Source organism: Anolis carolinensis, chromosome 2, assembly GCF_035594765.1.
Source record: "Anolis carolinensis isolate JA03-04 chromosome 2, rAnoCar3.1.pri, whole genome shotgun sequence".
Lineage (NCBI taxonomy): Eukaryota > Metazoa > Chordata > Lepidosauria > Squamata > Dactyloidae > Anolis > Anolis carolinensis.
Genome location: NC_085842.1, coordinates 29,199,394 through 29,222,146, shown reverse-complemented (window position 1 = coordinate 29,222,146; position 22,753 = coordinate 29,199,394). Strand labels below are relative to the sequence as shown.

Genomic DNA, 22,753 nt, shown 5'->3' with positions numbered 1-22,753 from the left:
CCACGCAGCTCAGCCTCGCCCGTCTGGCCTTTTCCAGGCGGGCAGACTGCACTGGAGGTCCCTGCAGGCCCAGGGCACGCGGGGCGGGAGGCAAGGCCCCGTCTGGGCGGAGCCCTGCCTCCCGGCCTGTGTGCCCTGGCCCTGCCTCTCACGCTGGGTGAGAGGTGGGGTCGGGGTGAGCTGCACGGGAGGCGGGGCCAGCCCTGGCCCCGCCTCCCGCGCTGCTCGCCGTGACCCCACCTCCCACGCTGTGTGAGAGGCGGGGCCAGGGAGCAGGAGGCGGGGCCAGGGAGCAGGAGGCGGGGCCCGCCGGCGCCACGGTAGGCGTGGCCATGTGCCTCCCGCGGCACATGGCCACGCCTCCCGCGGTGCCGGTGGGGGGGGGGCGCAATTTCCCCCCTCACTTTATATATAAATTTATCTCCGGCTGGCCCTGTAACTAACTATCTGGATAACCCTATTTTTGAGTGGATGAATATAGTTTTCCTCTGCAGGGGACTTTGCCTTATCCTCTTTATCTCCAGGCACTGCAAGTGGAAAGAATTGAGTGATTGAGGTCTGTTTCAAACCACAATTTCTATTTGCTGGTGAAATTCTCATGTGCGGCCCTACCTTTTCAGCCCTCCTATATGGCCTTCATGCTTTTTTGGCAATTGACCCCTTGTCCTCTATTTCAGTACCCATAGGAGCGTCCCAAGGGCATATAGTAAGGTCATTGTCATAAACCACACATGGATTAATAATTTGGGGTTTCACAACTTTCACTTCTGGGGTCAGTGGGAAGTGATTAATGGGTGGATCTGCTCTTTCCTCAGGGTCCAAAAATCTCATCTCCCGCCAGTCTGTCCTATCCTGCACTGTTCTTTGCCATTACCTTGGGCTGGTATGTCCTTCTTTGTTTAAATATAACCTTTCAGAGTATATTTCCCCTAGGTGATCACCTAGCACCTGTAATCTATCTAGGATAGCCCATTGCTCCTTTCTTGGCAAATTCGCATATGCCTCTACCAGTGACTGTTCCTCCAAGCAAAACTGGTTTACCTGGCTGGGGGCACATTTTCCCTCAATTGTGGACCCGGCAGCTTGGACCTCAAGGGGGTTCAGCAACTGTCCACTTCTCCCCTTGACCACTGGTTGCTGTTCCTCCAATTTTCTTGTGCCATCTGGGGCTCCTTGAGTGAGGACCTTCTGGAAAAATCTTGTTATCGTGATGCCTTTTTTTGTGAATAAGTCTCTAGCTCTTATAATGAACTTAGCTATACTTAGGTCAATAAAGGAGACTATGGCATCAACATACAGTGCTTCATTATACAAATAATCAATCTGGTCAATATCAGTGGTATACAACCCTCCTGGTAAAACATTATTCATGAGACTTATCACATGGGATTTACGATCATCCAGACTTGAGAGCTTTCCTGGATTAGGAACTTTAATAAACACCACCTTGTTTGGGATGAGGACCAGGTTCCAATTATCTTTATAATGTTCTCTGTCATTAATCTTTTGTCTACAGTCTTGGTGGTTTGCCATTGGCGATTTAGATCCTTGTACATTATTTAAAAGGTTTTGGTAGGTTAACCATTTCTTCTTGTCTTGTGTCTCTTTTCTATAAAATGTTTCTTGTGCAAATACCCACATTGGCATCTTTGGGCACAAGACTAATCTATATCTCTCCCATATTCGTAATAGAGCAGGTCTAACATAATGATTTTTAAAATCCAGACACACTTTCACTTTTTTATACCACATGTAACCATGCAAACAAAATCTCAGATCATCTCCCTCCAGTGTTAACATCCTCAACAAAACCTAGTATTTTATCCAAACTAAACAGCAAGTGGCAAAGTAAAGTTTCAGATCAGATGCACTTATCTACCCCATTCTTTTGCGTCTTGCAACACCTTAAATTTAATTATTTGCTTCTTTCCTTGCCATACAAACTTTGTTTTGTTTTGGGTTTTTTTTGGAATTTTTAATTGGTTTATCTGTCACTATTACACATATTGTTTGTTAAAAAATAAACACCCCAGAATTCTTGGAAGTACATTCATTTTTATCACAGAGATTCTGCCCAATAATGACAATTGTAAGTTATCCACTGCAATAAGTCTTTTAAAATAAATATCCATAAAGTTTGATTGTTATTGTGGAACATTAAACAATTTTAATTTCTCAACGTGACACCAAGATACTTCACCTTTTTATCTATTTTAAAACCTGTTATATCCAACCATTTTTCCTGATCTTTTATATCCACTTGAATTTTTGGAAGTGAACAGCTGTATAAACATTGGCCAACCTGAGGCAAAAAAGCAAGAATACAGGCAATACCAAATTCACATCAAAATATGTCTGATTTCGCAAGTCCTAAACCCAGGAACAAATGGAAGGACAGCTTAGCTTTTCTAGCAGATACTCTTGAGATGCAGAATATACTGGTTTATCCTTATCCTCTCCCCCTCAGTTTTCGTTTGACTTATTGACCTAAATTCTTTATTAGTCCTGAATTCACAAGAACTTGCAGAGCTTCAAAAATTGCTGTTATTATTGTTGCTTGTTTCAGTGTTTGAAAGTAACATATTATCGTTATTGTTCATTACAATGCTGGGAAAGTAACTCATTATATTAGTGATTGTGCTACTTCTTGCTTTCTATTGCTTAAAAAAAATCTTAGTACAGATAAATAAATGATATAATTTGAAAACTTCCTGTCAAATGCCTCAAGAAGCCCTGTAAGTGAAACCTTCCCAACCAAGGACTCTCAGGGTACACAAGGGTATCTAAAGGAGACCTGTCCACAAGCCATACAGGTGTGATTTGCACATACTTTCAAATTAGATTATTTCCACAATAGCTGTTGCTTTAACAATATAGAAAGCAAGTGGGGTGCCAGTACTACTTCACCTCACAAAAGCCTGAAATCTGACCCACAACCAGGACCATAGTTGGAACTGTCAGGGGGAAGCTTGGGTGTTGTTCCTGAAATGAATATTCATATAATGAATTCATCAATGTCTTTTAGAGTGATTATTATAGAAACAGTGATGCATTGTAGGTGTGCTTTTATTTTGTGCAGATGTGTTTTTAGCAAACAACAAAATTATTAGTAACATCATCATTAGTTCATGTACTAGCTTACAAGATCATATCAAGATAGTGTCCTGCTGGCAAATCCACCTGAATTCAATGCTGCAGATGTCTGCTAGGATTTTGCTGTTCCTTATTGCTCCACAATATTGTCCTTCGTCATGGTTTGGTTCTTGGGTTCTACAGAAGAAAAGCAGATATATTCACTTCATGAGTTTCAAGGCTGCTGTAACTTTCCCCAGTTTTAATAAGAAGGAACCTCCCAGCTCTGCCTGAAATGCCACCTTAAAATCTTCCCTGTCCCTGGGGCTCCTCTTTCCTAAACCCTTCACCTGGAGGCACTTCAAATCTGAATTTCTTTGGTACATTCAGATTCTCTCAGCTCTACAATCATCACATTTTCCTGTCCATCTCAAGAGGTACTATGAAAAAATAGACTCACATATTCCTGTCCATTTGGGAGCCTGTAATCCACATCCATTTGTTCTCTGGCTGTGATAAAGACAGTCCAATCCAGTATGGGTAATGTTTATCCTGGGTGAATTTGGTTAAGAAATCCTGTATTATAAAGAGAGCAAACACTGGGTACCTCCACAGAAGTATTATTTCATACTAACCTTTGTCAAGTTTAAGACAGCCTGAAAATTTAGAGCAAGAATGTACCCTTCAGATAGTTTGTCAAGTCTTCTCTGCCAAAACTTTTTTTCCCTGACGGGGAAAAACATTTTGTTCCAAAAATGTATATTCAGGCAAAGTTTACTAAGGAATATTTGGGCTTCTCTCTCTTGATTTCCAAACTAACACCATAGTCTGTTTCCCATGTGTCTAAAATTTTACAAATTTTGCTTTCTCTGACATGGATTTTTAAAATAATTTAAAAATCTCCTTCATGAAGAAATCTCTGTGTTTTAGTGTGGACGTGTTAAAAACAAATAGGATACAATTCTAAGACTTAAGGACTGGTCAAGGCTTAAGCACTGACTGCATATAGCCATTACCAGAAAGGGCATGACCATGTTTCATTTTTCTGCCACACAGATGTTAAAAAATAAAGTGTCTTTTATTTTTTGAAAAGTGGCAATCTTAATTCAACTCCATTAAAAATACTAAAGAGCACATTTTGAAAAGCTCTTTTGCAAAATTAGCAGAACGAAATTTTTCACATTCTTAATCTGTTAAAGTGTGATGCATTGAACATGCAGTTTAGCTGTCATTGAAAAAGCTCCCATTAATAAACTGCTCCTTGTTTCAGGTTGAGGAAAGCACTAACTGGGCTTTCTTATCTCACATCCTTCCTAGTTCTTGTTTTAAAGATGACACTTGCTTGGAATCCAACTTCACTCAACTGGATAGGGCTTACTTCCAAGAACATGTCATATACGAACAAATATATTTCAAGAAATGTCCTTTACCAAGACCTCCTTGTCTTTGATGACCAGGAGGTGAGAATTCCTTGCTGTGCAGTCATTTCTGCTGTCACTCCAGTTTTTAATACGATGATCTGACTGCCACCAATAGCACTTGTTCTTGTGGAGAAACCAATATGCAGGGCAAACCTGGCAAGTAGAATTCACTGGAGAAGGAGAACAGGTTGTTGATTTGCTGGTCAAAATCTCATTGTTTTAATGTGAGATTTAAAAAAAAAATTCAGACAAATCTATTCATGTATTTAAAGTATACAAGGTTTGAAGGTGAACTCTGGCTAGCTGTGCACCATCTTCTGATTTTCCTGCTGAGTGGATCTTTAATGTTATGAGAAATGATACATGCATGGAAGTACTACAGTAGAGTCTCACTTATCCAACATAAAAGGGCCGGCAGAACGTTGGATAAGCAAATATGTTGGATAATAAGGAGAGATTAAGGAGAAGCCCATTAAACATCAAATTAGGTTATGATTTTACAAATTAGGCACCAAAACATCATGTTATACAACAAATTTGACAGAAAAAGTAGTTCAATAGGCAGTATTGCTATGTAGTAATGACTGTATTTACGAATTTAGCACCAAAATATCACAATATATTGAAAACATTGACTACAAAAATGCGTTGGATAATCCAGAACGTTGGATAAGCGAATGTTGGATAAGTGAGACTCTACTGTATATGTTGTTTATTTCCCCATTCAGTAACTCCACAAGTGTACCTTGATGTGTGCTATTATCCTTTTATGGAGGTGGAGAGAATAATGGGTGCATTCAAAGCAGGGGATAGGGCTAGCTCGAATAACCAGGCCAAAGAAGCTTTGAATGTGCAAAAGAGTTAATCACATGCATGTAGGTTGCCTAAGGAATTGAGGAGCTTATAAAAGGTATTCTCAAATAGATTCAACTGCAAACACATATTTCTCAAAGTAATATTTATCAAAGTGTTGGTGATGACCTATAAAATCCTATGTGGTTTAGGTCAAGGCTATTTGATAAATCTTGGAAATATAGAATTATAGAGCTGTGATAAACCATTAGAGCCAACCACATTTTGCTATGGAGGAATACACAAAGCACTCCCTGCTGGCTATTTGCCTGCTGTTTAAAAAACCTCAAGAGAAGGAACTCCCCGCACACTGTCAAAGAGCTCTTATCATTAGGAAGTTTTTCCTCAGGTTTAGAAAGAATTAGTTTGGGTCCCTCCATCCCCAATCATAGACCAGGAGTACTCCATCCCCAATCATAGACCAGGAGCAACAGGAACATCCTTGGGAGAGTAATGGGCTCTCGGATGTATCTCAATGGATTGTCATTGATGAATGCACTGGGGATGTTGAGGAGGAGGACAACACTTTACACCTACATGATTCACTTCAACAGGAACACTCTTCAGGGGACATACACACTGTCTTGCACAAAAGGGACCCTGTCAATCCTCAAAGGAAACAGGTCTTGGTAGTAGGTGAATCCCTCCTTAGAGGAACGGAAGCCATCATTTCCAGACCGGATGGGATGGCTCGAGAAACATGCTGCCTCCCGGGGGCAAAAATACACCATATCACTCAGAGGCTCAGCAGGCTCCTAAAGCCCCATCACCCTCCCCACCTTATGTTGATTCATGTAGGTACCAATGACACCGCTAGGCATACTTTTCAAAAGATCACAAATGATTTTCGAGCTCTGGGAACAAAGCTAAAACTGTATAATGTACATGTGATCTTTTCATCCCTCCTCCCTGTTGTAGGACACGGCTCTACAAGGGCCGGAAAAATAGTACAGGTCAATAACTGGCTCAGAAAATGGTGTCAAGAGGAGCATTTTGGCTTCCTTGACCATGGTCTACTCTTCCAAGAGGATGGACTACTGGCAAGCGATGGGGTGCATCTCACACAAGTAGGAAAACATCTTTTTGCACACAGACTCACAAACCTCATCAGGCGCACTTTAAACTAGATCCACTGGGGGAGGGGAACAACAGCCCGGCGAACACTATATTACCCACGACCACAGGGAACCGCCGAAAGGCTAAACGGAGGGCTGCACAAACACAGCAAGGACCAAGTACAGAGAGCACAATAATCCCAAATAAACAGTTCGAGGGGAGGTCACAGGGGCTTACATGTCTTTACACTAATGCTCAGAGCATGGGAAATAAGCAAGACGAACTCCAACTCCTAGCACAGCACCACACATACGATGTCATAGGCATCACTGAAACCTGGTGGGATGACTCCCATCACTGGAATTTAACCATTGAGGGCTATAACCTCTTTCACAGAAATAGAACAAAGGGGAGAGGAGGGGAAGTAGCTTTATATGTCAAAAACAGTTACGTTGCAGAAGAAATGCAAGACTGTAATCCGGGAAACCAGCTTGAAAGCATCTGGATAAGAATCAAGGGAACCGGGACTCAAAAAGATCTTGTCGTGGGTGTCTACTACAGACCTCCGAGTCAGGATGAAGGACTTGATGAAGCCTTCTGTCAACAGCTGACCAAACAGGCACAAAGAAGAGATATAGTAATCATGGGCGATTTCAATTATCCCGATATCTGCTGGAAAACAAACTCAGCCAAGAGTACAAAGTCCAACAAATTCCTCACTTGCCTTGCAGATAATTTTATGGTCCAGAAGGTAGAAGAGGCAACAAGGGGATCAGCAACTCTTGATCTAATCTTAACAAATGTGGAAGACCTGATCAATACAGTTGAAGTGGTTGGATCCTTAGGGGCAAGTGACCATGTGCTCCTGCAGTTTGCAATACAAAGGAATGCTGAAACTAAGACAAGTCAAACATGCATTCTGGACTTTAAGAGAGCTGACTTCCAAAAAATGAAGGAATTACTGAGCGGCATTCCATGGACGCCGATATTAAAAAACAAGGGAGTTAAGGATGGATGGGAGTTTTTCAAAAGTGAAATACTCAAGGCGCAAATGCAAACAGTGCCAACAAAGAAGAAAAATAAGACAAGTGCAAAGAAGCCAGAATGGATGTCCAAAGAACTTCTAACTGAGCTAAAGCTCAAAAGTGACATGCACAAGAAGTGGAAAAGGGGAGAAATCACCAAAGAAGAATTCAAACGTACAGCCAACACCTGTAGGGAAAAGGTTCGCAAGGCTAAAGCGCAAAATGAGCTCAGGCTTGCCAGGGACATAAAAAACAACAAAAAAGGCTTTTTTGCTTACGTTGGTAGAAAAAGGAAGAAAAAGGAGGCGATAGGGCCATTGCAAGGAGAAGATGGGGTGATGGCGACAGGGGACAGGGAAAAGGCAGAACTGCTCAATACCTTCTTTGCCTCGGTCTTCTCAGAAAAAGAAAGCCATCTTCAACCTCAGCAACACGGAATGGACGAAGGATTGGGGGAAATCCAACCCCAAATAGGGAAACAAGTTGTCCAGGAACACTTGGGCTCTCTAAACGAATTCAAGTCCCCAGGGCCAGATCAGCTACACCCAAGAGTACTGAAGGAACTAGCGGAAGTTATTTCAGAACCACTGGCAATTATCTTCGAGAGTTCTTGGAGAACGGGAGAAGTCCCAGCAGATTGGAGGAAGGCTAATGTGGTCCCTATCTTCAAGAAGGGAAAAAAGAACGACCCAAACAATTACCGTCCGGTCAGCCTCACATCAATACCAGGCAAAATTCTGGAAAAGATCATTAAGGAAGTGGTCTGCGAACACTTAGAAACAAATGCGGTCATTGCTAATAGTCAACACGGATTTACCAAAAACAAGTCATGCCAGACTAATCTGATCTCTTTTTTCGATAGAGTTACGAGTTGGGTCGATACAGGGAATGCTGTGGATGTAGCGTACCTGGATTTCAGTAAGGCCTTCGACAAAGTCCCCCACGACCTTCTGGCAAACAAACTAGTAAAATGTGGGCTAGACAAAACTACGGTTAGGTGGATCTGTAATTGGCTAAGCGAACGAACCCAAAGGGTGCTCACCAATGCGTCGTCTTCATCATGGAAAGAAGTGACAAGTGGAGTGCCGCAGGGCTCCGTCCTGGGCCCGGTTCTGTTCAACATCTTTATTAATGACTTAGACGAAGGGTTAGAAGGCACGATCATCAAGTTTGCAGACGACACAAAACTGGGAGGGATAGCTAACACTCCAGAAGACAGGAGCAGAATTCAAAACGATCTTGACAGACTAGAGAGATGGGCCAAAACTAACAAAATGAAGTTCAACAGGGACAAATGCAAGATACTTCACTTCGGCAGAAAAAATGGAAATCAAAGATACAGAATGGGGGACGCCTGGCTTGACAGCAGTGTGTGCGAAAAAGACCTTGGAGTCCTCGTGGACAACAAGTTAAACATGAGCCAACAATGTGATGCGGCTGCTAAAAAAGCCAATGGGATTCTGGCCTGCATCAATAGGGGAATAGCGTCTAGATCCAGGGAAGTTATGCTCCCCCTCTATTCTGCCTTGGTCAGACCACACCTGGAATACTGTGTCCAATTTTGGGCACCACAGTTGAAGGGAGATGTTGACAAGCTGGAAAGCGTCCAGAGGAGGGCGACTAAAATGATTAAGGGTCTGGAGAACAAGCCCTATGAGGAGCGGCTTAAAGAGCTGGGCATGTTTAGCCTGCAGAAGAGAAGGCTGAGAGGAGACATGATAGCCATGTACAAATATGTGAAGGGAAGTCATAGGGAAGAGGAAGCAAGCTTGTTTTCTGCTGCCCTGCAGACTAGGACACGGAACAATGGCTTCAAACTACAGGAAAGGAGATTCCACCTGAACATCAGGAAGAACTTCCTCACTGTGAGAGCTGTTCGACAGTGGAACTCTCTCCCCGGGGCCGTGGTGGAGGCTCCTTCCTTGGAGGCTTTTAAGCAGAGGCTGGATGGCCATCTGTCGGGGGTGCTTTGAATGCGATTTCCTGCTTCTTAGCAGGGGGTTGGACTAGATGGCCCATGTGGTCTCTTTCAACTCTACTATTCTATGATTCTATGATTCTATGAATCTGTTGTTATGCATTAAAAGGCGGGGGTGGGATGGGGAGTGGAAAACATGTCTTCTTTCATTTCCACTCAGTAGAAAATGCCTGCCATTCTTCATATACTTTCCCAGCGTTACTTCCCAGTAATGTTGCTTGTTCTCTTATGCACTTGCTATCTCCACATGCATCTTTGCTACAAAATGTTAAGCTGTAATGTATATACTTTACCTGAGGAACTCTCCTGGATCGTGTAGCAGAGTTTATTTCTTAGGTGAGATATAAAGTTGGCCAAAGCGAGGTTGAATTTTGTCACATTGCCACATCTGCTCCTATCTATTCCATTATTCTCTCTCCCAGCATATCCCTGCAAAGCTTTCCAAACTCAGACAGATTAATTTTTTATATAATTCCTTAAAGCATTTGTTTAACATTTTATAGGTATCACAATCCAGGAGATAGCTATAAATAGATATAAATATTCCTCAAAAATTAATTAACCACTTTTAGAACCAGTTTGAAAAACACACATGTTCCAGGAATCAGTGCCAAAGGCTACATAAAATATTGAAACTTTCATGGGAAACTGTGTACAGAATCTGAATATATATATATAGAAGACAATCAGTATTGAATTATAAATGGTTAATTGATTTTACATATGCAAATGGTCAAAATCTTATAATAGGCTGGAGTCAATGGAAATTGCCCATGTGTTGACATACCACATCCACTGACATATGGATCCACTCTGGTCGGGACTAACAATAGGATCTAGTTACAGGTATCAGTGTAAGCAAGTGAAAATGCAAGGAAGATCCCAATTTGGTAATGAGGGAGTCAAAAAGAGGCAGGCTATCCAAAACACTGAGAAATTAGCCAAATAGTAACTACTAAAACAATATCAACTAACTACTTGGAATCCCTTGAGATAGGGTAAAGCAGATGATAGCATCATCAAGCTGGAAGATATCCCAGGAGCCAGCCAGTCTAATCCCATTCTGCCATGCAGGGACACATAATCAAAGCACTCCTAATAGATGCTTTCTCAGTCTTGCTCTGATCTTCAACTGTCCATTTTACTTGGACTCTTCTTTATATCAGAGGGTGAGAAAATCCATATGTATTTTACTGTTTAGACCAGGGGTCCTCAAACTTTTTAAGTGGAAGGCCGGTTCATGGTCCCTCAGACTGTTAAGGGGCCAAATTATCATTTGAAAAAAAATGAACAAATTCCTATGCACATTGCACATGTCTTATTTGTAGTGCAAAACCCCCCCAACAACAATTGTTTGTTTGTTTGTTTGTTTACTACATTTATAGCCCACCTACTCTCATCCCGAAGGGGACTCAGAGCAGTTTACAAGTTGTATATACAAACAATATATTATATTATTAGCATAGCACAATATTAGCATTATATATTACAATATTGTACTATACCACTATACTGTAATATTAATAATATTACATTTAATATATAATATATAATTAATATTATTATATTGTATTATTATTAGTATTATATTGTATTACATTATAATATTATTATCAATATTATATGTATATAGGTACACAATATATGATATTATTATCATAGCACAATATTAGTAAATGAAAGAACAACACAATATTTAAAAATAAAAACAATTTTAACCTACATAATCCTACCAGGATTTCAATGGGAAGTGTGGGCCTGCTTCTGGCCAATGAGATAGTCAAGTTAATTAGGATTGTTGTTGTTGTGTGCCTTCAAGTCATTTCTAACTTTGGGCGAGCCTAAGTCTAAAACTGAGAGCAGGGGCCAGGTAAATGACCTTGGAGGGCCGCATCTGGCCCTCGGGCCTTAGTTTGGGGACCCCTGGTTTAGACTCTTAAGCTTAGCTGCATTCTCCTGGACTTTAGATTGGTCAACAGTACGATTTTTTTGTACCTGTGTGCCATCTTTTCCACTCCTTTTCCCTTGTATAACAGCTTGTATTGAACACAGACTATTCTGTGGGTTTCTACTGTTATCATTTTCTTAATACAGTAGAGTCTCACTTATCCAACATAAATGGGCCAGCAGAATGTTGGATAAGTGAATATGTTGGATAATAAGGAGGGATTAAGGAAAAGCCTATTAAACATCAAATTACATTATGATTTTACAAATTAAGCACCAAAACATCATGTTATACAACAAATTTGACAGAAAAAGTAGTTCAATACACAGTAATGCTATGTAGTAATTACTGTATTTACGAATTTAGGACCAAAATATCACAATGTATTGAAAACATTGACTACAAAAATGTGTTGGATAATCCAGAACATTGGATAAGTGAGACTCTACTGTAACTACAGTTATCTTAATAAAGACACTGGGTTTTTTCCCCTAAATCATCTTGTCCTTAACTCAAGTTTCCCCTTTTTTGGAGCTATTCTGGTCAATTGTCTGTTTTAACACTTTGCGAGGTCTTGCACTGAATTGGTGCTCTTAAAAGTACTATAGTATACACACCTCCCCTGGGCTTCAGAAGGTCATATCTGTCTTGGTTTTGGAGAAAGTTCTACCTATGCTTAAAAAAAGTGTGGGGGGGGGGAGTATAGCAAAAAAACAACAACAACCCAATCCCTAAAAGATCTAAAGGCATCTTTATTGAGTTCAGTTTGGAAGTGTTGGGGATAGAAAATGTTGGAAGGGCATCCTTAGAGAGCCACTTTGCTTCTGTGCACTTAACTTGCTCATCCATATAGGAGATCATACTATACTATACTATACTATACTATACTCTCTCTCTCTGTATAGAAGTATGTATATTTCTATACTTACCTAAAGCTATGAAAGCTACTATCAGGAGGGCAATCACAAGGGATGCTGCACATAGGATGATCTGGTGGCAACGGGCAGACTGGAGAACATCTGTGAAGAATGACAGCTGATTTATGGTGGTTATGGTTATGTAAGTCAGGATGCTGTCAGTCCTAAAAGGTTCTAATATTTTATCTCAGTTTTTATCAGTGTTATTCAACTATACAAATTTTAATATTGTTTTAACTCTCTCCAGATAAAACTGTTACAAATAAAAGTGAATGAGGAGGAAAGAGAAAGTAAAAAGTACGTAACCAACAATACTCTTTTGAGAACAGATGAAACAGAGGTAAAGGGTAAAGGTTTTTCCCTGACATTAAGTCTAGTCGTGTCTGACTCTGGGGGTTGATTTCTAAGCTGAAGAGCAGGCGTTGTCTGTAGACACCTCCAAGGTCATGTGGCTAGCATGACTGCATGGAGCGCTGTTACCTTCCCGCTGGAGTGGTACCTATTGATCTACTCACATTTGCATGTTTTTGAAATGCTAGGTTGGCGGAAGCTGGGGCTAACAGCAGGAGCTCACCCCGCTCCCTAGATTCGAACCACCGACCTTTCGGTCAGCAAGTTCAGCAGCTCAGCAGTTGAACCCACTGTGCCACCAAGGGCTGGATAAATTATGTAGCTGGATTACATGTAATTCATAGACTAGATTCTGGGCTTTGCAGTACAAACAAAAGTATGTCTCAAGCTCTTAGGGGAAGCTTCTTTGCAAGAGTTTAGATGACTGGCAAATCTGAAGGGTGGGAATTTTATGGCCCTTGGGATGTCATTGGTCAGGTGGCTCTTAAAGTGAAGACTGCAACAAGTTCCAGTCTGACAATATGTAGAAGACCACACAGTTGTCAGCCCTGGTCTATCGAACTCCCTGTTGTGAACATTCACTGATTTTATCTAGGAGTCTTCCTTCCCAGTGCTACTAAAACAGACCACACATCCTGTGGATGCAGCAGGGGCACCTGGAATCTCCCACCTCAACCTAGGTAAGGTTTAATCTAGACATTCAAGGAGTTATGCAAGGGACTGAACCTAATTTGGAGATAATTTTCAGCACCTTCAGCTTTTAATTTTCAGCTTTTCAAAAAGATCAGAACAAAACATGAAATCCACCAGATGGCAGTAGCTGATGCTCTACTTGCTGATGTTCTACCCCTCAACGGTAGTCTTTCAACTATATCATTTTTGGAAATACAATCAGCACTTTAGGTTTCCTGACTGCAGAGAACCCTATGAGAGTAATAAACCATGATTACAAAGATTGCAATTTTTTTTGCTGGAGAGCACAGCTCTCTATGAACTAGCATGACTCTGTGTTCAACCACGGCTCAAATCTCACCATATACAGTGGTTCTCAACCTGTGCATCCCCAGATGTTTTGGGCCCTCAACTCCCATTAATCCTAACAGCTGGTAAACTGGCTGAGATTTCTGGGAGTTGTAGGCCAAAAACATCTGGGGACCCCAGGTTGAGAAGCACTGCCATATAGTCACACTGGAGAACCTAGAAATCCTAGAGAGAACATTTAAATCAAATACATGAATAATCAAATCTGCAAAAATCAAGCTTCCAAATGTGGAGGGCCAAATGCACACATTTCAAATGAGGTAACTGCTACTGACTCAAATGGCCTTCACTGCAGAGAGGAAAAGGATGTGGTGTAGAGTGAAGGTGAAGAGGCCTTGACCTTTGAAGCTTTTAGACTTAGTTCAGCAAGGACATCCTGTATGTATTGTGAAGGACTGACATTCATATGCTATATGTGAGGAAGTGTTCGTGTTTGATCTGCACTGTCTAACACTCCTCCACCCACATCATATGAATATCAGCCCTTCACAAGCAAAATCCTTTCTCTGTATATATATTGTTTAGTTTACTATTTCCTGTGCTTATTCCTCTCTCAACCCAAACCTGAAATGATGAACTAGATTACAATCTACAGGAGACAATTTAGCCACTGGTTAAATTGACTGGGGATTATGGATGCTGTAGTTCATTTGGAAGGAATCCTGTTGAGGAAGATCACTTTTTTATATACTGACTCATAATGTGCAGGCTGTTTTATGTAGAGTTGAGGGAGGATATTTTGCATGAGGTTACAGTCTTGGAATTCCTTGAAAGAGGAACTGGAATAATTGCAAGACTCAAAGTTCCTGCAATAAATGCTGCCAGCAGCAGCAACAATAGACAAGAACAAAACTTGGTCACGAATGCAGAAGTGATACAGAAGCCAGTGAAAAGACAGGCTGAAAAAACCTGGAGTTTTTGGGAGAGGACTTGATCTGTGACTGAAGAACAGCTATAAAAAGAGAAGAGGTTGAGATAGAAACAGTGGAAATGAAAGGCATTTAGATTTGTAATCCTTTAGCAGAGCAATAAGCAGAGATCATGGTCTCCTGGTATATTCAAACACAGGTTCTTATCACATTAATTTCCCACTTCAATTGAATTGATTTCGAGGTGAACAGAATGTCTTGCTTTTCATCTCAAGACTAAAAGACTAGCTGCTTCATAAATATATATCTTTTTACAACACATTTGAATGTTTATGGCCCATTTCACAATTTACACCTTTTTGGCCTTAATCCTTTGGCTTCAAATAGACACCTGGGTTCCTATCCCTTGTTCACCATTCAATTTACCTTCTGCACACCTGCTAGTGATATGCGTGTATCTAATCTGATGTTCTATATTCACATGATTGTTTTGGGCATTGTGGAAAGAGGGGTTCACTGTCTCCATCTGCATCATTCCCACCTCCCCCAATGCCGCCTCCAAGCACCTGGATGACACTGTCAGGAACGTTTAATTGGGAGGGAGGGGGAAAGGCACTCATTTCTGCACCTGGGGGAATAAACTTCACCTCCGTCTCTTAATCTCCAGTGAGTTGATGAATGTTCAGAACAAGGGCGAGCTCTAGCTTTCTTTCCCTAATTGCAAACTGCTCTTGCATTCTACCTGGTCTTCACCCTACCTCTCATTCCCACCCTGTAAATGGCTGTGATAGTGTGCTCATGAAATCTTCCTTCCAGGGATTGGACGGAGAGGGTGTGCTTTGCCCACAGAAGGTAAAACAGTAGTTTCTGGGTGATTTGGGGCCAGTCACTGTTAGAAATTAGCCTACTCTAAAAGATATTTATAATCCCATCGGTGTCTGTGTATACTTGAGAGTGTTCATGGTTTATACCTCTCTCGCCTTCCCTCCCTTATTTGTGTTTGTTGGTACTTATGTTTTTCAGAGCTCCATGGAAGAAGGATGGGATGCCAATGTGAGAAACATTATTGCTGTACACAATGCAATAACAATGCTGGGGAGACTAGATGGTTTATAACATAAAAGGGAAGAGTTATTTTATTGTAATCCTCAGGTAAAGGTAAAGGTTTTCCCCTGACATTAAGTCTGGCCGTGTCTGACTCTGGGGATTGGTGCTCATCTCCATTTCTAAGCCAAAGAGCCAGCGTTGTCTGTAGACACCTCCAAGGTCATGTGGCCAGCATCACTGCATGAGGTACTGTTACCTTCCCGCCCGAGCATTGCCTATTGATCTATTCACATTTGCATGTTTTCAAACTGCTAGGTTGGCAGAAGCTGGGGCTAACAGCAGGAGCTCACATCTCTCCCTGAATTCGAACCACCAACCTTTCGATCAGCAAATTCAGTAGGTCAGTGGTTTAACCCGCTGCACCATCAGGGGGCTCCTTGTAATCCTCAACTATATTTTAATCTAGTCCTGACCTGCCAAGCTCTCAATAGGATTCTGTATTTCTAGTATAGAACAGAGATCCCCATGTTCAGTTCTGTTAGTTTCTCCCTCGAACAGAGGAAGTCATTTGATAAGCCAATGGGCCTGAGTTGTCCATTCATGAGGTACTTTGCAATACATCATGGATGGCACATAGCAATATATTAATCCTAGAAACTCCATTTCTCCCATGAGGTACTCAGAGAATCACAGAGAAAGTGAGGCATCATGTTCCCCGTCTACATTTTAAGTCACCCTTCAAGCTGAACTATTGTTTGCCAGGTATCAAAGCAGTTCACACAATGAGTGTGATCTACATTGCACAACACTTGATCTTAGTCAAGTGAAATGTTACAGCTCTGACAGACAAAAACCGAACGTGCTAAAAGACCTTCCATGGGTACCTTGCTTCCCATCTGGAGAGGCAGCCCCTGCGGTTGAGACCCTCCTTGGCCTCCTGGACTGGAAATTCGGAGTGGTGTAGCCTTCTTCATCCTCCATTTGCAAGCAAAGGTGGCAAAGAAACAGCACAGCAGTGCAGACTGTTTGCAAGGCAGTGTGGAAGGTTTGCTTGTGTGGTCTGGGTGGATGGTCCAACCCTTCTGTCAGAAGAGCTGTTGTCTTCAACCACAAATACACCGTATCAGAATGTAATAGGTAACACAGTAGAGTAGAAGTGTGTGTGTATGTATGTTTTAATTCTTGAGTGAAGAGGGCTTGAAGAAATGAAATGTGGACAGTCTTTTCGTTTATGATGACAGTTGTGGGGAGTTGTTCAGAGTGACTGAGACTTGGGGATACCAAGTTTGATATATTCGTTTTTATGGTTGGCTTTGGGATAAGGTGAAGGATTAGAGCAAAACACTTGTCAGTTAATCATGAAGACTTTTTTGTATGTGCATGGAAAGAGGTAGACTAATAGATTTATAAAGGCATTTGACTTGTTCTGGTCTATGTGTGTCAATCTCTAGGGGAGACTGAGACCAGGGTGTCTTCACATTCAAAGAAGACTAATGACCAGCAAGTGCTCAGAGGGAGAGGCGATGGGAACATCAGACTGGTCCTTTCAGGGTGCCTCAATAGATTACTACAGCAGACAAAGGAAACCAGTGGTTTTCTAGATACCGGAATGATTTTGGAATGGCTACAAGTACCATCAGTTCCAGGCAGCAACAGATGATGGAAATCATAGCCCTATAATCTCTGGAAAGGAAAAGGTGCTGGTTGGGCTTGGGGAACCAGAACTGGACAAATGGCCATATTTGAAAACTTTTTTGAATTGTTATGAGCTATTTTCATGTTATTTCTCACTACATTTAACTTTGATTAATGAGCACACACAGAATACATACACACCTATTGTGTCCAAGAGCTATATTAAATTGGTGGTTGCATTGTGCCTTCAAACCATTTCTGACTCTAATGTCAACCTATCATGGGGTTTCTGGCAGAATTTGTTCAGAGAGATTTTGTCTGAGGCTGAAAGAGTGTGATATGCTCCAGGTTACCCAGTGGGTTTACATGATGGAGCAGGGATTCATACCCTGTTCTCCCAGAGTCCGATGTTGAAGCCATTATATCATGCTGACTCTCAATTTATTTTATACCCTGCCTTTTTCCGAAACTGAGACTTAAGGTGGCTTTCATGACAACAAGAAATACTAGTAAAAACACATGTCTAAAACCATCTAAAACATTGTGTTGAAAGCAGCATCACACTATCTCTAGAACTGAAACTATTTTAAACATGGCTTTAATAGGAGAAGTTATCAAAGGCATACCAGACTAAGGTCTGTTATTGTGAGAATATTAATTGATCCAAACCTGCTGATGGGACCAGTCCATAGAAGGGAACTATTCAGCTTTTCTAGGAAGAAAGTCCCAAGGCCAGAAGACAGCCATTTATAAGGTCCCCTTTTGTATGTGTCTGGAGTCTTGTCTTTGAATACCCTGCCACGCCTCTGCTCTTTGGCTCACTGGGCTCCATCATGGGAAACTATATGTCTGTCTAGTACATATAGTTTCCTGTATGTACTAGGGCCCTTCATATAACCCAGAATATCAAGGCAGAAAATCCCACAATATCTACTTTGAACTGGGATATCTGAGTCCACACTGCCATATATTCTAGTTCAAAGCAGATAATGTGGGATTTTATTCAGCTGTGTGGAAGGGGCCTGAGTCTGAGATGAGAAGTTTTCCAGGACTACCTAGCAAAGCTGTAGCAATAGGTAAAGAAGCAATTTAATTCTTTTTTCCCCTTTCCTTTCCTTTCCTTTCCTTTCCTTTCCTTTCCTTTCCTTTCCTTTCCTTTCCTTTATTGTGTTCTCTTAAAATTAATAAGTAGGAAATATTTTTTGAAAAAAATTAAATTCATAATTCGAATTTAAAAAAATTCATAACAGACCATTTAAAAAGGAGAAATGTGCAGCCCTCAAGTCTAAACCACTGCCACTTTTATTCTGTTGAAATCAAGATGCTTAAGAAGTATCTTTAAGTCGTATTTCTGTTTGTAGGAGACATGCCAAAAGAAGTATGACATAAAAGAAGAACTTTTGACACGTCTCCTACTAACAGAAATGTTTCTAGATCTTACTACAACAAAAGGGCCCTGGGACAATTATGCTTTAATGAAAGGTGTTGAAAGAGGATTGCCTATTTTAGAATTGCCCCTGTTGCTCACAGCTGGCTTTTGATGGAGTGGCAGCTGCAGGGCATTTCCCCACTGAGTTGGCAGGGGTCTCCCATGTCCATGTGACCCAAGGCAATTTCTCCTTTCTGCTTTATGGAGAAAATGAAGATAATAATGATTACTTGCAGTGGCAACAGGAATAGTTGAAATAACTTTTTAAAATGCAAACAGAAAAACACACACCATAGTTCTAAGTACAGTATGATCCCCATATCTGCAGTAGATATGTTCCATTTTGGCCGTGGATGCTTAAAACCATTGATAATAGTGAGCCCAATATTTTGAGTATACTTGGGCTGGAATCATTTAATAGATTTGCACTGGAGGTCCTAATGAGCTTCACAAAGACTTCCAGGAGGGAACATTTTCTGGAGTATGGGTAAGTGAAGCAGCAGGGAAGGGGGTTATACTCTACACAAAAAGCATATACAGTAGAGTCTCACTTATCCAACATAAATGGGCCAGCAGAATGTTGGATAAGTGAATATGTTGGATAATAAGGAGGGATTAAGGAAAAGCCTATTAAACATCAACACGCAGTAATACTATGTAGTAATTACTGTATTTACAAATTTAGCACCAAAATATCATGATGTATTGAAAACATTGACTACAAAAATGTGTTGGATAATCCAGAACGTTGGATAAGTGAGACTCTACTGTATTGCAGTATTGAATAAAGGTTTAATTTTGCCATTTTGCTTGTTTTCAAAATTCTGCAATGTGTCCACAGGGTGGCAGTCTTCAATGGTTTTAATCCTTTTACATTTTCACCTAAATCAGGTGTTGTTGTGTGGGAGTGTCTCACTTTTCTTCTTTAGATACTCTGCCAACATGTGTGCCAAAACTGGAAGACCTGCTTGATAACTTTGAGCTTCTGTTCTTTTTGGGATTAACAAAGGAAATCGTTTTTGCAATCTATTTTTTCATGCTCCTGGAGTCTTCTGAATGGGCTCTTATTCCTTTGAACCTTTGCCCTCGAGCCAAGAACAGACTCAAAATTCAGGCACTTAAATCTCTTGACTTTTTTTTTTTAGTAAAAGCCAAACATCTTCCCGATGTGTCTCAATGTTGTCATTTTCTGTTTATACCCCTTCTGCTATTCTCAAGAGTCCGTTTCATCTTCTTTCTTTAACCAGACAAAAGATTCTTCCAAGGAAAAGCAAAGGCCTTACTGATCTGTTGTTCTTTTCCCCTTCTTTGACATATTCCTAAGGGTTGTTCTCTTCCTCCTCTCTCTTGAATTGATAACAGAGTTTTAGTTACTGTTTTTATTTTTTTATTTTAACCCCCCCCCCCTCAGAGCTGCTATGCAGAGTTGGGGAAGTGGGTCAGGCTAGAAGACAATACGTAGTTACACATTAATTTTATTTGCAGATGACAGTTGTAAACCTCTTCCTCCTTGTGCACCTGTTTTTTCCTGAAAGCTGGGTGTTAAAAGAACAGAGACAGATTGAGCCAGGAGATATCATTCAGTAATATAGACATCAAGTAGCAGATGTAAAATGGGCATGTATTTCTAATAATGTTATTTGCAGACTAATAGAAAAGACTTATAGGTAGAGCTTTGCTTTAGCACATAATAATGAGAGCTGCTCTTCATTTAGCACTACTGAAGCATTTGAGAGAACCTCTTATTGGTGATCTACTTCTTGGTTCTGTTTTAAATTTTCACCCACATTCAAACCAGAGACAAGGAAACTATTGTTTACAAAACACTATTTCTACAACTTGATGTTTCTGAGTGTTTCCGTGTGATTCAACTCACAAGACAGATCCCAGTGCAGTTTATGCTTTATTTTAACTTATTTTTTCTGGCTAAAGCTGGTTCTACCATGTACCCAAGTAATGTGACCACTTGAAGCTATTGGGCACCAGAGAAAGCAACTGTGTCTCCCTTTGGCTCACTCTGGCAGGTTCCTGGCTTATTTCACCCCAGATGGCAAATTTATTTATTTATTTATTGCATTTATATACCACTTTTCTAACCCCAAGGGAACTTAAAGCAGTGCACATCAAATAAATGGCAAAATTTCAACACCTCGCATATGATAAAAATAATACACCATACATCTAAAAACTATAACATATAACTAAATTAAACCATTAAAACTATAAAACCATCAAAAATAAACATGAAAGATTTGACATTGCACCGAGCCCGAGCTTGTCATCCATCTGCTATGCTTTGTTGTCACTCACCGAATGCTTGTGTACATACACAAGTTTTTAGTTGTTTTCTAAACACCAGGAGGGAGGTGACTGACCTGATCTCACTGGGGAGGGAGTTCCACAGCCTTCTCAAATTTCTAAAATGTCACTAATCATTTTCCTGCATTATCAGCTTCTGCCATCTTTTAATGGCCTCTTACGGACCTCTGCACACCCTCTTTTTTTAAAGGTCAGTGTGGGATTGAAGCAGATATGTGTGGTGGTTGATGTGCTAAAATATCACTGATGTGGTTGCCGTAATTGGTCAATAAATTGAAGCAATGGGAATAGTTATCACATCCACCTGCTCAGTAGCTTGCACATCTGTTTCACTGTTTCCACTGGAGTTATATGGCAGGTCAGATTTATTTTCAGCACTCCCTGGTCATGTAGCTAATTTATCTAGCTTACATTCCACATTATCACTTTCGGCAAGAGCTGAGAAATGGTTTGTGTTAAAGTCAGCAATCCTCTTTTGCTTGGCTGTTGGAGGGACTGTTGGGGGAGTGTTATCCTCCATTTCTCTCATGGTCAGCTATCAAAAGGGGGTTTTATCAGCAACTTGATGTTTCCTGCATAGTGAATATCTAAAATAAGACGGCTGAGAAAATACATTCATGAAGAAAGGAAAGATATTAAATGTCTATTAAATAGTCTTATCTGTCGATAGACAGCAAACAAAGCTCCTCCAGCCTCCTCCCGACCTGCTTTACTGTGCAAATCCTGAAAAGGAAAAAAATAGAATCAAAGGCCTAATTGATCAATAGCACCTTAATCTTTTGGAGGTGCTATCAGTCATTTAGGACAACAAAATAAATATTTTTACTCCAATATATCAGTGGAGGAACATGCACAGGGGATTAATACAGCCCTCTGAGCTCCACCACATTTTGGTCATTGTGCATCCCATTTCTTCAGCATGGCAGTGAGCTTTTCTTCCATTTCTCAATCTGGTCCCACAGAAAAAATATTGGTGAGAAGGCAGAGATGTAGCCTGCCAACATCTGCTTCTTCAGAAGCTCTGTGCCTAGTGTCTCCTCTAGGTCTCAGTCTAATCATGACAATCTTTGTCTGGAATTACAGTTCAGCACTCTGGACAGTGCCTTTCAAATGCAAGTTTGGAATGGAATCACCACCAACTGAGTCAAACAGGCCATAGCCATTAAATTGAGTGTGAAAGCACCATTTTTATTCACACACACAATGGTATAGATACAAATAAGAATAAAACTAATAAAAATGTGAAAATGTTTTTTGTAAGAATGTAGTAATAATACTGTATGAAAACATGTCTGCCTGGTGCACAATATTCAAGGATGCTTCATTATAATGGAGTCATCTTATAGTCAGGCTTTCTCAAGAGATTCTGTAACTCTGTAGGATTCTGCAGATCTGTACACACTCTGACTCTGCCTCCTTCCCATGGCCTGTTTGGATCATAGTTCTCCATTACCAAAGTAGAACTTAGCTTGCCCACATTTCCAAATAAACACGTTGCTTCTTAAAAATGTAGACAGAATTGTCTTGAAGTGGGGCTGAATGACAGATTATTACTTGTCTACCAGAAAGAAGCTGAATTGCTACTCACAATGGGGAATTTCAGACATTTGTCGGGGGTGCTTTGAATGTGAGTTTCCTGCTTCTTGCCAGGGGGTTGGACTGGATGGCTTATTATGTCTCTTTCAACTCTATGATTCCATGAATGTCAGAGGGATCAACCATAATCTCAACTCCCTATCCCAAGATTTACTCATAATATCCCTTGCTAAGAATGGGAAAGAAATTTGTTCTAG

At 40.7% G+C, this 22,753-nt stretch overlaps 1 protein-coding gene across 1 annotated transcript; it reads right to left on the bottom strand.

Moving 5' to 3' along the window:
* Positions 1-1,639: 1,639 nt before the first annotated feature.
* On the bottom strand, positions 1,640-21,489 carry LOC134295865 (killer cell lectin-like receptor subfamily F member 1). Its single transcript, XM_062969335.1, has 4 exons — positions 21,372-21,489; positions 4,503-4,663; positions 3,533-3,648; positions 1,640-3,270 (listed from the first exon to the last, which is right to left on the bottom strand). Exons 1-4 carry the CDS (start codon positions 21,487-21,489, stop codon positions 3,147-3,149), a joined length of 519 nt encoding a protein of 172 aa, XP_062825405.1. The 3' UTR covers positions 1,640-3,146.
* Positions 21,490-22,753: the final 1,264 nt, after the last annotated feature.

Coding starts and splice junctions, on each gene's coding strand:
- LOC134295865 (XM_062969335.1), bottom strand. CDS start 21,489: ATGAGAGAAATGGAGGATAACACTCCCCCAACAGTCCCTCCAACAGCC. Junction 3,649..4,502: donor TCAAAGACAAGGAGGTCTTG/GTAAAGGACATT, acceptor TTTATAATACAG/GATTTCTTAACCAAATTCAC. Junction 3,271..3,532: donor TCCCAAATGGACAGGAATAT/GTGAGTCTATTT, acceptor TTTCTTCTGTAG/AACCCAAGAACCAAACCATG.